The sequence below is a fragment of the Saccopteryx leptura genome, chromosome 3, assembly GCF_036850995.1.
Source record: "Saccopteryx leptura isolate mSacLep1 chromosome 3, mSacLep1_pri_phased_curated, whole genome shotgun sequence".
NCBI lineage: Eukaryota > Metazoa > Chordata > Mammalia > Chiroptera > Emballonuridae > Saccopteryx > Saccopteryx leptura.
The window spans coordinates 166,743,212-166,759,744 of NC_089505.1; the positions used below are offsets into that span (position 1 = coordinate 166,743,212).

General features: G+C 38.6%; 1 protein-coding gene across 5 annotated transcripts in view; it reads right to left on the minus strand.

The window, feature by feature from the left end:
* Positions 1–16,533, minus strand: part of MTF2 (metal response element binding transcription factor 2) — a 72,605-nt gene that overhangs the window by 28,375 nt on the left and 27,697 nt on the right. For 3 of the 5 annotated variants that reach the window (XM_066376771.1, XM_066376770.1, XM_066376774.1), the window contains exons 2-8: positions 11,261–11,459; positions 11,059–11,140; positions 4,973–5,068; positions 4,634–4,734; positions 4,100–4,248; positions 1,549–1,644; positions 105–173 (exon numbers count right to left, since the gene is read on the minus strand). In XM_066376771.1, the coding sequence (XP_066232868.1) occupies positions 105–173; positions 1,549–1,644; positions 4,100–4,248; positions 4,634–4,734; positions 4,973–5,068; positions 11,059–11,140; positions 11,261–11,459 (792 nt within the window). Of the gene's footprint in view, positions 1–104; positions 174–1,548; positions 1,645–4,099; positions 4,249–4,633; positions 4,735–4,972; positions 5,069–11,054; positions 11,141–11,260; positions 11,460–16,533 lie in introns of all 5 variants that reach the window. The other 2 variants (XM_066376772.1, XM_066376773.1) reach the window with 2 other exon arrangements.

The following is a 16,533-nucleotide window of genomic DNA, read 5'->3' on the forward strand; positions in this document are numbered from 1 at the left end:
AAATTTTTATTTAAGTCAAGTAAATGTGTGTATGTATATATATATATAAAATTTCATCTATAGATTTAAGAATTTTATTCCTTAACAAAAATGTCCTCACTTACCACTGTAATGGTAGACGTTTGAGGTATTCAGGTCCAGAACTGCAGACCGAGCAAATAAATGTATAAAACCTAAGAAAAAAGGAAAAGTAAACTGAATAATCAAGGTATACATAAATTATTTAAAAATTAAAGCTAACATTCAGCAAGTGCATAACATACAAGTGATAGAGTAAAATATAATTTGAATTATGACACTAACCGTGAATAAAAGAATTTCTTCTCCAATAACAACAAATAATGAAATAGTTCATATCTGGGGAGAGCGGACATGCCTTTTTTTTTTTTTTTTTTTTTTTTTTTTAATTTTTAAGCTGGAAACGGGGAGAGACAGTCAGACAGACTCCCGCATGCGCCTGACCGGGATCCACCCAGCACGCCCACCAGGGGCGACGCCACGCCCACCAGGGGGCGTCGCTCTGCCGCGACCAGAGCCACTCCAGCGCCAGGGGCAGAGGCCAAGGAGCCATCCCCAGCGCCCGGGGCCATCCCTGCTCCAATGGAGCCTCGGCTACGGGAGGGGAAGAGAGAGACAGAGAGGAAGGAGGGGGGGGGGTGGAGTACAAGCAAATGGGCGCTTCTCCTGTGTGCCCTGGCCGGGAATCGAACCTGGGTCCCCCGCACGCCAGGCCGACGCTCTACTGCTGAGCCAACCGGCCAGGGCCGGACATGCTTTTTTTAAACGTTAGAAACCTTCAGAGTTTATCACCCTCAGATTCATACACAAGCATAGTTCACTAAAGGCTTCTGTGTATGAGGAATTGTGGTGGCTACTCAATCTACATGGTTATGTTTAATAATACTATTTTTCATAACGAGCAATTTTAAAAATCCATTATGAAGTATAGGTTAACAGAAGATCAATATATGTTCAATGCTTAAAACAATCTAGTGAAATAAATCCAGAAGACAAGTTGACCTTCACCAACTCAGAAAGATAGTGGCATAAGCTAAGATTTAAAAGCAGATTTTTTTAAAGCCAAATTTAGTGCTCTATCTTTAATTTTTCTTCCTAGAGTCTCTCTGCTATTCCACATTCTCTTAATCCAGAAAGCACATTAAATCTGCTTTTAGAAACTCTTTACACCTAAGATGTAAATTGTGTGTATCAAGGTTCCTTGTCCTTTTCCAGCTTTCTGTCATAGGATCCCTTTGATATTCTTTAAAGATGGATACTAATGAGAATAGTTAACAACATTGTGGGCAATACAAGCAAATATAATCACTAATCAAATACTTAAAAGCTTTTGGGAATAATATCCAAAAGCACAAAAATGATGTGTATTTTAAAATTATATATAATTTAAGTATATTACTCAGTATTTCCCCTCTAAGATGATCCCTTTACAAATCACTGTTAAAACTACTAGAAATCTGAAACTGCAAGTACAACCACAATAAAAAAAGCTTAAAAAATCAAATATTAAAGTTCAAATGCCCTTCTCACCTGTCTCCAAATAACATTGGTTTTTGAAGGCATTGCACACAAGCCTCATGAAACCACTGCTTGCATTTGCAGCACTGTAGCATCTTTAAATACCAGCTATAAGAAAAAAGTTAAGATTAAAATTACTACCTTTTGATAAGGTAAAAGATTTTTCTTTTTCTTTTAAGTGATATTGTGCAGAATACAGTTCTGCTTATAGTATCACATTTCTACTACACTTAGTGTTAAATTTTTCTTTCCTAAAAATGGTTATTAATATTGACCATTCCATCTCTCTCTCTCTCTCTCTCTCTCTCTCTCTCTCTCTCTCTCTCTCTCCATTCTCTTTATAAATTCATGAGAATTTATAAGCTCTAGAAAGATATATCTATTATTAATCAACAAGTGCCTGGATTCTACACTAGTAAAGGATCTATGTCAAAACACAAGGCTGGGAATTTTTTCACATTGACTCTACACTACAGGAGAGAGAAGTTTTAGAGGTCTCTGTTTTCCTCATATACCAAATGGTCATAAGCAGCTTTATATTTTCACTGTTTTTATTATTCTTGACCATTAAAATGGAAAAGAAGTACAGTTATGTGTGACATAGTAACATTTTGTTCAACAACAGAACACATATGCAACAGTGACATGTCATACAGCCTAGGTGTATACCATCTAGGTCTGTGTAAGTACATTCTATGATGTTCACACAGTGATGAAATCACCTAACGTGCATTAGTTGGAAGGTATCCCCGTCACTAAGTGGCACATAACTATATAGCAATTGAATATACTTGATTAACATAATTATAAGTCTAATCTAAGACTCTATCAGGTGTAAAGGCTTTGTGAAAGATTTTGTTCTGTTTCAGACAGTTGAAGATGCTAAAACTGAATCTCCAACAAAGGACATCCTCTCTTTCAATTAGTATATGGTTTTGATATACTGGATCCTATTTGCCACCCAAATAATGTGTCTCCTTCCAATAATTCTTTTGCTCAACAAGTTAGCCCCACATAAATTTTAAGCCACATATATAATAAGGCAAGAAGACTGATACTAAAGCAAGGTCATTCATTCATCAAAGATTAATGAATACTATAGTATGTTCCAGGTACTCTGCTAGGTGCTGAAATTAGAGTTAGCAATATCAGTTCATGTAGTCATGGGACTTAAAGGACAAGGAATGATCTGCCTCATAAAATAATGTCTGTAACAGTTTTCACCTATTTTTAAAAAATGTTTATTTTATTGATTTGGGGGGAGGAGGGGAGACACAGAACATGAATCTGTTCCTGTATGTGCCCTGACCAGGTATGGAACCAGCAAATTCTGTGCTTTGGTATGATGATCTAACCAACTGAGCTATCCAGCCAGGGCTGTTGCCACCTATTTTAAATAATACTTTAAACTAAATGCTAGGTATAAATGAGTAAAAAGAAAATTCAATCTCTAGGCTTGTTTATTGTATCTCTTTTATAAGTGATTTTTAAAAATTAGTTTCTTAAATGTGCAGGTGACCAAAAACTGAGAAATACTATAGAAGTGTTAAATCACAAAAAGTCCCTAAGATCAGAAACAAGGTAGAAGAACTAAAATTTAATTCATTGATATATTCATTTATTCATGAATTCATCACTGAATACCTATATGTCCCAGCATTCTTCTAGACAGCACCAGCTTTTTTTACTTATAGATTTGAGAGAGAGAGAAAGAGAAAGGGGGAGGAGAAGCATCAACTCATAGTTGCTTCATGTATGAGCTTGACCAGGCAAGCCCGAGGTTTTTAACCAGCAACCTCAGTATTCCAGGTCGACACTTTACCCACTGCGCCACCACAGGTCAAGCTAGACAGCACCATCTTAAGAGAAGCAGTCTCATATAAAAGACACAAGAAACCAATAATTACAATTTAAATAGAGTTAAATGAGAGAGAGAAAGACAGAGAAAGAGAGAAACAGGAATGGTGAGAGATAAGAAGCATCAACTTGTAGCTGTGGCACTTGAGTTCACTGATTGCTTTCTCAGATGTGCCTTGACCAGGGGCTCCTGGTGAACCAGTGACCCCTTGTTCAAGCCAGTGACCTTGGGGTCATGTCTATGATCCCACACTCAAGCCAGCAACCCTGTACTCAGGCTGTGAGCCTGTGCTCAAGCCAGCGACCTCAGGGCTTTGAACCTGGGTCTTCAGAATTCCAGGTCGACGCTCTACCCACAGCACCACCACCTGGTGGTCAGGCTGAATTGAAATATTTTAAGAGTCACCTCATGAGAGAAATAAGATACATTTGTTTGGTTCCAAAGAGCAAAGCAAGGACCACTGATCAGAAATTAAAGGTAAATTTCTAAACAGTCTTAGAACTGATTCATTTACTGAGCAAATATTTAATGAAAAAGATGAATAAAACTATAGACTCTAATTTGCCTCCCCCAATTTTCTTTATCAATACTTCCATGAATTTACAATTCACTATCACTACAACCCCAAAATCAGTAACAAAAAAAGTTGATAATATAAACAAATAAAAAATACTTAAAGGGCATTGAATAACTGTATGTACTTACTCTCCAGGGCCTCCACAATAGCAGTAACATTGCTGGACATTGGTTTTATGACCTGCATCCCATTCAAGGTCTGCCACACTATATGGTAATGTCTGCTTCATAACTTGCAATGCTTTGGCATTTGGTCCTTTCTTAAGCGCACCACCCCTCTATGTTAAAAGGAAAAAGTTATTTGACAGAGTGAAAGATAAAATTTGAAGTACAATTTTAGAACTCAAAAATGCTTCTGAAATTTCTGAAGAAATTTCCATTCTCTACAGTTCTTACTATATCACAAACTTTTTGAGTAATAATAATCTTTATTATTTTTTATTCCAAATTATTGCCCCAATTCCAAGACCATTATAAAAAAATAAGTGCAAGAATAATTGCAAGTCACTTAAGCATCATTAGTCAAACAATAAGCAGCACATCCTTCTACCCACCACTGATTGCTCATTTCATTCAAATTAACTTCAATGTACACAAATCATTATGTTGATAGTGCCGTACAAATTCCATTTAGGGCTTTAGCCCAAAACACTTAAAAGATACCTTTGTTGTTGTTGCAAAAACACACTGTCGACAGAGCCATTTTTCATCTGAATCAATCACACTGGAATCAATATGAGGTGTGTGACACAACTGATGATATCCTTAATATCAAAAAAAGCATAAAGCAAATTCTATTTTATTAATAAATACTGCAACAAAATTTCAAGAAGGCATTTTAGTATTTTCTTTTCCTACATTAATATAATCACAACTGATGAATAAATTGATCATAACAGCTTCAAATTACCAATGTAAAGTATTTTTAATCATTAATCTTTAACAGGGGCATTGCGTATGTAACAAAACTTTTCCACAAGATTAAAAGAAATCAATATATACCTTGGCCACACTTGTCACATATAACCATTTCATTGGGAGCTTCTGAATACTCTTCCTGACATATTGTACAGACCATTTCCCCACTTCCAGTGGCTCCTGAAATATTTAAAATAATAAATATTATTATTTATATAAAATAATAAAGAAGTGTTCTATACAACAAAACTACTTTTTGACTCAGTGAGTAGCTGACGGTGGTGTTTGTTTGTTTGCTAGATCATAATTTTCAAAGCAAAGGACTATATACAAACTGCTATCTCTCTACTCCCTGTGTTCTTCCCACCTTTAACTTAAGATGTCTTTCTACATTCGTAATTTAACCTGCTTTTTGACAGAGGGCATAATTTAAACTGCTCTCATTAGGATCCCTTATCACTCATTTCCAATATTCCCACTCTACTGGGGTGGGGGGCAGGTGAGGAAAGGCAATGTTTTATCAACATCAGAATGACTCTCCAGAACACACGTCAAACCATGTAAATGTGTTCATCCAGGGGTCCCCAAACTTTTTACACAGGGGGCCAGTTCACTGTCCCTCAGACCGTTGGAGGGCCGGACTATAAAAAAAACTATGAACAAATCCCTATGCATACTGCACATATCTTATTTTAAAGTTAAAAAAAAAAAAAAACAGGAACAAATACAATATTTAAAATAAAGAACAAGTAAATTTAAATCAACAAACTGACCAGTATTTCAATGGGAACTATGGACCTGCTTTTGGCTAATGAGATGGTCAATGTGCTCCTCTCACTGACCACCAATGAAAGAGGTGCCCCTTCTGGAAGTGCGGCGGGGGCCGGATAAATGGCCTCAGGGGGCCGCAGTTTGGGGACCCCTGATTTACCCTATACTACCTAATATGATGATAATGAAAAGGGGCAAGGAAAATATATTAATGACCTTAGGGGGAAGGGGGTAAAGGGGGCAATGGGGGCACATGGTTGGGGGGTAGGGTGTTACCTTGAGTGAGACACTTGAATCCATGTTAACACAAAAAATTAAAATTAATAAAATTAATAAATAAAAATTTTGTTTAAAAGCAAATACATCTATCTATCTATCTATCTATCTATCTATCTATCTATCTATCTATCTCAATGACCCTTTTCTCTGGATTTGGACCATTTCTTTTTTTTGTTTTTGGTTTTTTTTGTATTTTTTCCGAAGCTGGAAACGGGGAGGCAGCCAGACTGACTCCCGCATGCGCCTGACGGAGATCCACCCAGCACGCCCACCAGGGGGCGATGCTCTGCCCATCCAGAGCGTAGCTCTGCTGTAATCAGAGCCATTCTAGTGCCTGAGGCAGAGGCCACAGAGCCATCCCCAGCGCCCGGGCAAACCCCGCTCCAGTGGAGCCCTGGCTGTGGGAGGGGAAGAGAGAGACAGAGAGGAAGGAGAGGGGGAGGGGTGGAGAAGCAGATGGGCGCCTCTCCTGTGTGCCCTGGCTGGGAATCGAACCCGGGACCTCCGCACGCCAGGGTTCATTTCTTTTTTTTTTTTATTCATTTTTAGAGAGGAGAGAGAGAGAGGGAGAGAGAGAGACAGAGAGGGAGAGAGAGGAGAGAGAGACAGAGAGAAGGGGGGAGGAGCTGGAAGCATCAACTCCCATATGTGCCTTGACCAGGCAAGCCCAGGGTCTCGAACAGGCGACCTCAGCATTTCCAGGTCGAGGCTTTATCCACTGCGCCACCACAGGTCAGGCCCCATTTCTTTTTATTTACTAATTTATGAAAGAGGCTGAACATCAATTTAATCGCCAGCTTCTGAAATGTGGAAATATGTTGCCCAATAATGTACCCTAACAAAATCCCACTGCAACAAACTGGGGAATCCAGTTATTAATTATACTTTTTAACTTGAAAAGGTAAATTATTTATTCCTTATACATTTTTATTCTAAAAACAATTTTATTCTATAAAATTTAGAATATGGTTTTATCACTCTAATACATTTCCAATATTCTCTTCTAATCAATTTCAATATATAGTTAAGATATTAATACTCATGCTTTATCATAACAAAAAATATTTCAATTTTGTACTTATGAGCCAAGAATTGTTAAGCTCTTGACATATACTAGTACGTTGTTTAATTCTACAAATTATTAGATAAATTCTTAAAGACAGGAATTGAGGCTCAGAAAGATAAAAATAACCCAAGAACCTTCAGTAAGAAAGTATCAAGGCTAGGATTCAAAGCTAGATATGCCAGTCTATACTCTCTCCACTTTGAGATGCCTCCTTTCATCAATACTATATAATATAAAGCATTTTTCACACCAGTTTTCAAAATTATAACTTCAAATAACTACATATTTCATCCAGTGGAAAGAACCAAATTTACTTTATTATGCCTCTACTACACATACAGGTTACCAAATTACCGTTGTTCACTTTTTTGCACTTCTCGTTGTTTGTTTTGGTCTCTGTCCTCTCTAGCCTCCTGCTTTCCTAGGGTTTGTTTACTTCCTTGCACAGTTGGCTAAACGTGGCCTCCCACAGCTTCTGAGTTTTTTTTGTTTTTTGGTGTTTTTTTTTGTATTTTTCTGAAGCTGGAAACAGGGAGAGATAGTCAGACAGACTCCAGCATGCACCCGACCGGGATCCACCCGGCACGCCCACCAGGGGGCGACGCTCTGCCCACCAGGGGCGTCGCTCTGTCACGACCAGAGCCACTCTAGTGCCTGGGGCAGAGGCCAAGGAGCCATCCCCAGCGCCCGGGACATCCTTGCTCCAATGGAGCCTCAGATGCGGGAGGGGAAGAGAGAGACAGAAAGGAAGGAGAGGGGGAGGGGTGGAGAAGCAGATGGGCGCCTCTCCTGTGTGCCCTGGCCAGGAATCGAACCCAGGACTTCTGCACGCCAGGCCGACGCTCTACCACTGAGCCAACCGGCCAGGGCCCCACAGCTTCTGAGTTTGATGGCTATAGTCAGGAGAGCAACAAGACTGAGCCTGGGACCTCTCTATCTATCTACAATTCCCTGGAAAAAAGACCAATAGTCCCAGATTGGGGAAGATGCCTGATGTGATGCCCACTGCAACCATGTAGACTGGTGTGGGGATAGGCAGTTCTCCAAAAAGCAGGTGCTGATTTAACAAACAATATTTGTTCACCTGAGGAAACAATAGTGAAGAAGCAAGGAATTACCTCTAGTTATAAAATCTAAGTATATCTTTTTTACTATCATGTTGACAAGAACTTTCTGTGCAGCTTAGTGGCCTCTTATAGTCTTCCTCCTCTAAATCCAACTTACTAAAGTTCAAGCCATTTTATGTTGGATACACTAAATGTTTTGTTGTTTTAAAGTACAGTAAATATTTTTCATCTAGCTTTTTTACTTTTGGATTATTTATTGTGAATAAACTATTAAAATGAGTCTGCTGTATAAATTAAAGAGTTTAAAACATGTTTATCCAATTACTGCAGCTGTTTCAATACCCAAAATAGACATTTACACTGTCACCAGCAGTGTATCATTTTTACAGAAACCATAATAATATAAGGTGTTAATATACATTTCTTTGATTACTAACATGACTATCTATATATTTTCCCTTATTTATGTAAACTTTTCAAAGGAATCTTAATTAGATGAGTGAAATTCCTCTAATTTATTAAATTATTAGCAGATTTCTATCAAGAAGAAAACTATTGCCTGACCAGGCGGTAGCGCAGTGTATAGTCCGTTGGACTGGGACAGGAGGACCCAGGTTCGAAATCCCGAGGTCACCTGGCTTGAACAGACGCTTACCAGCTTGAGTGAGGGGTCACTGGCCTGAAGCCCAAGGTTGCTGGCGGCTTGGGCAAGGGGTCATTTGCTCTGCTGTAGCTCCCCAGTCAAGGCACATATGAGAAAGCAATCACTGAACACCTAAGGAGCTGCAACGAAGAATTGATGCTTCTCATCTCTCTTCCTTCCTGTCTGTCTGTCCCTATCTGTCCCTCTCACTGACTCTCACTCTATCTCTGTCAAAAAACAAAACAACAACAGAAAAACTACTAACACTACTCTCCACAATGAAATCTGTCATAATGCAGTTTTCAGGTTAACTTATCATTCTATAGCAACTCCAAGTTACATGTGTGCTGCATTCTGAGTGTTACAAAGAGTTCATGGCCAAGGCGCAACCCTTGGTAATTCTAAGGGCAGTAAAAGCAACAGTGAGGAAAGAACCACCATAGACTATTAAACTGATACTATGTGGGGTACATATTGGAAAGGACCGTCACTTTCATGACAACGTTCTATACCAGGGGTCCCCAAACTACGGCCCGCGGGCCGCATGCGGCCCCCTGAGGCCATTTATCCGGTCCCTGCTGTACTTCTGGAAGGGGCACCTCTTTCATTGGTGGTCAGTGAGAGGAGCATAGTTCCCATTGAAATACTGGTCAGTTTGTTGATTTAAATTTACTTGTTCTTTATTTTAAATATTGTATTTGTTCCCGTTTTGTTTTTTTACTTTAAAATAAGATGTGCAGTGTGCATAGGGATTTGTTCATAGTTTTTTTTATAGTACGGCCCTCCAACAGTCTAAGAGACAGTGAACAGGCCCCCTGTGTAAAAAGTTTGGGGACCCCTGTTCTATACTAATGTACTGACTGGTTTTCGGAAGGGAGGGAGGGAGGCAATGAAGAGAAAAAGTCTGGGAGGGAGGGAAAGAATAAACGAAAGACAGAAAAACTTATATTTAACTCACAGATTCCTTGAAAAGGTAGAAAAGTTGAAAGGAACACATAGCTAATAGGAGGACAGAGCAGTATAACGTGTTTTAGTCCCACCATAGCCAGAGTCAAATGTTTACAAACTAAAAAAATGGGAATTCTGTATGCAGGGAAATAAGATCTGCTCAACATCACTACTGTTGAAGACATCCTACCCTCCCCTACTATCACTTTTCTCACTGACTCATAAATTCTAGATTCAAAACATAAAAATACAACATGAAGTAAGCTATCATAAAGTTGCACTTAGGATTCAATTACAAAACCCAATCATTAAATACTTTAGACAGGTATCTACTCTTTAGGGAAGGAGAATTTACATCTCCTCTCTAAAACAGGAAATATAAAACACGAGTTTTAGTGAAGGCCTATTAACCTTAAGGAAAACCAAAGTGTTGTTTCAGTGTGCAACTAAAATACAAAGATTTTTAATATTTATACTTTTTATAAATAAAGCTATTTCCATGAAAGAGATACCTAGAAAAATACCTTTATTTAACAGATTCAAAGGGCATAAAGAAATTATAGTTTGTAAAAATATAAATAAATATTGTAAGAAACATATCTATAACCAAACCAAGGTGTACTCATTTTTACTTACATCCAATATAGCCTCATTGTCCATATAAATATTAAAAAAACTTAAGTCATTTAAACTATTCTTATTAATGAATATTTCTAGTATTTTAGGCCTATTTAATATGCCCTAATTCCCCCAAAATCTGACAAATAGTATGTTCTTAATATCTATTACCTATCTACATTCCTTTGTACTATTATATAAGTTAATATGAAACCCAAGTGTTCTTTTAAGTTCTTAGAAAAGTCTTAACAATAGTTTATAGGTATATACCAGTGACACATATGTCTTCTAGTCTACTTCTACCCTAACAGTGATTCTTTTTCTTCTGTGGTCCATAGATCAGCAATTTTCAACTGTTGTGCCATAAGAAATTTTAAAATATGCAATACCTGACTATTTAGTTAGAAGCACTAACTTCTTTTCCCTTTGATTGTCAAATAAAAAACTGACAACAGCCAACACAAAACCCATCCAGTGTGAACGAATCAAAATTATACCTAATATTTTTGTTAGATCGGCAAAAAATAGATCTCTTGGTGTGCTGCAGAATTTTAGTAATAAGTTTATGTGTGCCATGAGAAGAAAAACGTTGAAAATTGCTGATATAGATTGTAACTCCACAAAGACTATGAGGGTAACGTCAATTTTGTTTAGCCTCTTCTCAATTTGATTCTGAGATATCTTAACACACTGCTGAACAGATAATACTCAAAAGTGACAAGTTGAAAAATATCAAATTTTAGTATAAATCATGTTCAAGAGAAATAGTAGCACCTGCCTGTTTGAATGTCCTTCCAGAGAACCCAGGATTTAGAACTGTCTTCAAATATGATGAAGCAGCTCTGTTTCAATATGTTTATCTGAAATACAGAGGAATACTTATAATTTCTTTTAAAAGTAAAAACATGAAGTTAAATTTAAATTCAAAATTACTAAAAGTGTACTACAAAAACTGCAAATGATATATTAAGGTCACTTGCCTTTTTGATAGTTCCAAGATAAAACAAGCCATCTGACCATCTAGCTAGGACATCTTGCCCCTCCTCAAATTTACATGCTGGCTTTTTGACCTTATGTCCATCCTGTAAAGACAGCTTGGTCAAGGATGTTGGGGTCTTTTGGTTTCGACGTAAAGGAGACCGCTTGTGGACCAGTGAATTACCTGCCCCTGTAGAGTCTCTGTTTAGAAAATAAAAGATAACCACATATAAGATTAACTTAACTGTAAAGTTTATTTTATACCAACATCATATATTAAAATTTTTGTTTTATCAAAACCTTACATAAAGGGAAAAAATAACAAGGACCTCAAATCACAAATATTTTCCAGTAACAAATAAGTTTAAAATAAAATGAAAGCAGTTCTCAGTATTCATTCAGTGCATATCCAAGGTGAGTCCAGGATTCAGTAACCATTCAAGATAACAAGGGCAGCTATCATCAAAATAATAGCTCTAAGTTGAAGTGGGCAGGCTATGGTCATGAACAAAGGATGCTTTGAATCTCATCACTGGGTTTAAACAAACTAAAAAATAGTTACATGGCACAATTTCATAAGTACTTGATTAAAAAATGATTATGCCAGCTGTACTTAAAACACACTAACCAGTGACTATGCCAGGGGTCCCCAAACTACGGCCCACGGGCCACATGTGGCCCCCTGAGGCCATTTATCCGGCCCCCGCCGCACTTCCGGAAGGGGCACCTCTTTCATTGGTGGTCAGTGAGAGGAGCATAGTTCCCATTGAAATATTGGTCAGTTTGTTGATTTAAATTTACTTGTTCTTTATTTTAAATATTGTATTTGTTCCCGTTTTGTTTTTTTACTTTAAAATAAGATATGTGCAGTGTGCATAGGAATTTGTTCATAGTTTTTTTTATAGTTCGGCCCTCCAACGGTCTGAGGGACAGTGAACAGGCCCCCTGTGTAAAAAGTTTGGGGACCCCTGGACTATGCGGTAACTGGGCATATTCAACTCATTGGAAGAGTAGTCATGACCTCCATCTGTACAGGGAATCACTACCAAGTTGACCCTTGTTTACTGACAGGAATGTATCACAGTCCCTCAAATATGAACATAGGAAATTTAAAATGAAAACTGGGAATTTCACAAAATCATAATCAGATGAGAAGTATATTATAAGGTCATTTTACTTTTTTTAAACAAAAGACTCCAAAATTACATATTCTAAAATAATATTATAACTTACATATTAGTTATTCCATAAACAGCATAGCATATCACCATCAACTTTCTTAAAGGTAACAAAGCACCAGGGAAATGGGGGAGAGGAAGAAGTGCAGAAGAGTATAAGGGGGATAAATCGTGATGGAAGGAGACTTTACTTGGGGTGGTTGGTGAACACACAATGCAATATACAGATAATGTGTTGTAGAGCTGAGCACCTAAGACCTGTATAATAGTTAATTAATGTCACCCCAGTAAATAAAAATAAACAAAGGTAATAAAGCAGAGTTTGTTTTGTTTCGTTTTCCCAATTCAGGTTATTTTTTTGCTAATTAAACATACAACAATATGTAAAACTAGATAAAAATTCAAAAATAAACACTAAACTTTTAAAAGTGGGGAAGAAAAGTATGGTTTAATACCTAGGAATTCATAGAGAGGAGAGTAGAATGGTGGTTGCCAGGGGATGAAAGGAGTGAGGCACAGGGAGCTAGTATTTAAAGAGTATAGAGTTTCAGTTTGAAAGATATACATGACCCTGGCTGATTGGCACAGTGGATAGAGTGTTGGCCCAGCATGAGGATGTTCCCGTGAGGGCACACAGGAGAAGTGACCACCTGCTTCTTTCCCTCCCGCTTTCTCTCTCTCTTTCTCTCTTGTAGCCAGTTGCTCAACTGGTTTGAACAGTGGCCTTAGATACTAAGGATAGCTTAGTTAATTCGAGCATCTGTCCCAGACAGGGGTTACCAGGTAGATATACAGTCCTGTGCATGCGGGAGTGTATCTCCCCTCCTCACACTTAAAAAATATATATATACATTTAAAAATAATTTTTTAAAGATTTTATTTATTCATTTTAGAGAGGAGAAAGAGAGAGAGAGAGAGAGAAAGAGAGAGAGAGAGAGAGAGAGAGAGAAGGAAAGGAAGAGCAGGAAGCATCAACTTCCATATGTGGGAAGCCCAGGGTTTCAAACGGGTGATCTCAGCATTCCAGGTCGACGCTTTATTCACTGTGCCACCACAGGTCAGGCCTATATATACATTTCAAAGATACCTGTTATCTCCCCAAATGTGCTAAAAATAAAAATAAAAAATAGAATAATAATAATAATCTACACACCCAAAAAGCTCAACAATCTCCAAGCAGGATAAATACAAAGATTTCTATTTCTACCTAGACATGCCATTGTAAAAATGTCAAAAAACAAAGTCTTGAAAGCAGAGAGAAAATTAGTCATCACCTACAAGAAAACCCTATAGCATAACTTCTCATCAGAAACTAAGACGGCAATGAGATGACATATTTCAAGTGCCGAAAGAAAAAACTGTCAACCAAGAATCTATATCTAGCAAAACTGTCTTTCAAAAATTAAAGTGAATAAAGACACTCCCAGATAACAAAAACTGAGAGAATTTGTTGCAAACAGAGCATCTTACAAGAAATACTAAAGGAAATTCTTAGGGTTGAAAGTAAATAGACCAAGGTGAAAATTCAAATATATACACACAAAAAAACAAACAACACTGGAAAAAGTAATTAATTATAAAATACAGTAAAATTGCATATTTCCTCTAATGTAAGTATGTAAAACAATAGGTATATAATTTCACTGTTAGGTCTATAACATACAGAAATGTTACATATTTGATAATCATAGCACAAAGGAGATGGTGGGAGCTAAACTGTCATTAAAAAATGACACCAGAGACTCTGGCCTGTTGGCTTAGTGGTAGAGCATTGGCCTGGTGTGTGGAAGTCCCAGGCTTGATTCCCCACCAGGGCACAGAGGAGAAGTGCCCATCTGCTTCTCCATCCTAACCCTTCTCCTTTCTCTCTCTTTCTTCCCTTCCTGCAGCCAAGGCTCCACTGGAGCAAAGATGGCCCGGGCGCTGAGGATGGCTCTGTGACCTCTGCCTCAGGTGCTAGAATGGCTCCGGTTGCATCAGAGCAATGGCCCAGATGGGCAGAGCATCGCCCCCTAGTGGGCATGTCGGGTGGATCCCTGTCGGGCACAAGCAGGAGTCTGTCTGTCTGACACCCCCCCTCCACCGCTTTTTACTTTGGAAAAATACAAAAAACCTCCACAAAAAAACCCACAAGAATGAAAAATACTAGCCCTGGCCAGTTAGCTCAGTTGGTTAAGAGTATCGTCCTAAAACGACAAGATTATGGTTCGATTTCTGGTCAGGGCACACACGGGAAGCAACCAAAAAATGCATGACTGAGTTGAACAATAAATGCTTACCTTCTCCCTCCCCTCTGTCTAAATGTAAATAAAAATTACACTCTGGCCAGACAGCTCCATTGTTTGGAGTGTCGTTCCAGAGAGCGAAGGATGCCAATTCGATTTCCTAGTCAGGGCACATACAGGAGTAGCTCAATGTTCCTGTCTCTCTCCCTCCCTGACTCTCTCTCTCTCTGAAAATAAATAAATAAATAAATAATACTAGCTACAGTTTGACCAAACATTGTTTTTACAACATCTTGTACAAATGCCAAAACACAGGTAATAGCAACTGACATTTTTAAATTTTTTTTAGTGACAGAGACAGAGAGAGAGAGGGACAGATAGAGACAGACAGGAAGGGAGAAAGATGAGAAGCATCAAGTCTTTGTTGCAGTACCTTAGTTGTTCATTGTTTCCTCATATGTGCCTTGAGCGGGGGACTACAGCACGGTGAGTGACCCCTTGCTCAAGCCAGTGACCTTGGGCTCAAGCCAGCAACCTCACACTCAAGCTGGCGACCTCGGGGTTTTGAATCTGGGTACTCTGGGTCCCAGTCTGATGCTCAATCCACTGTGCCACCACCTGGTCAGGCACCTGACATTTAGTATTATCATGAAAATAGTTTTGACCTTGCACATCCCTAAAAGAATCAGAGAACCAATTCTCTAAATACTATAAAATACATCCATTTATGCCTGACAAGGCAGTGGCACAGTGGATAGAGTGTCGAACTGGGATGCAAAGGACTCAGGTTCAAAACCTTGAGGTAGCTGGCTTGAAAGCAGACTCATTGATATGACCCCAGGGTAGCTAGCTTAAGCCCTAAGGTTGCTGGCTTGAGCAAGGGGTCACTCATTCTGCTGGTGCCACCCCGCCCCTACTTAAGGCACATATGAGAAAGCAATCAATGAACAACTAAGGTACTGCAACAAAGAATTGATGCTTCTCATCTCTCTCCCTTGCTATTCGTCTGTCCCTATCTGTCCCTTTCTCTGACTCTCTCTCTGTCTCTGTCAAAAAGAAAAAAAAAAAAAATATGGCCATATACAAGTGTGTCTGTAAAGTCATAGTGCACTTTTGACCAGTCACAGGAAAGCAACAAAAGACGATAGAAATGTGAAATCTGCACCAAATAAAAGGAAAACCCTCTCAGTTTCTGTAGGATGATGTGGCAGTATGTGGGCATGCGCAGATGATGATGGAACACCGTGTATACAGCGGAGCAGCCCACGGCCATGCCAGTCGAGATGTGGACAGTACAGAGGAAAGTTCAGTGTGTTCTGTGGCTCGCTAAATTCGAATCCGTAACCAAAGTGCAACGTGAATATCAGCGCGTTTATAACGAAGCGCCACCACATAGGAATAACATTACTCAGTGGGATAAGCCAGTTGAAGAAAACCGGCAGTTTGGTGGAGAAACCCCGTTCTGGTAGGCCATCAGTCAGTGACGAGTCTGTAGAGGCTATATGGGATAGCTACCTAAGGAGCCCAAAAAATCTGTGCATGAGCCCACATCGAACTGCACTGAATAGGTATGAAACTTTACGGACACATTGTATTATTGTCATAGTCTGTAAGGAAAAGATACTTTAGTACTATTATTAGAGGGGTTAAAAGATTTAAAAGTCTGAGAAGATGAGTGCTAGAGATAAGTAAAAATGTCTGATGAAAAACTACGGTGAATTTTATCACCAAGAATGCTCAATGTCAGGCTGAGAACCATTTTTCTCCAGATAGTGAAACAATTTAATGCCTTCAAATCACAGTATTAAAATGACTGTAACAGCAAGCAACTTTCTGAAAAACTGTAAAGCCAGTGATGGAGAAATTCTGCCT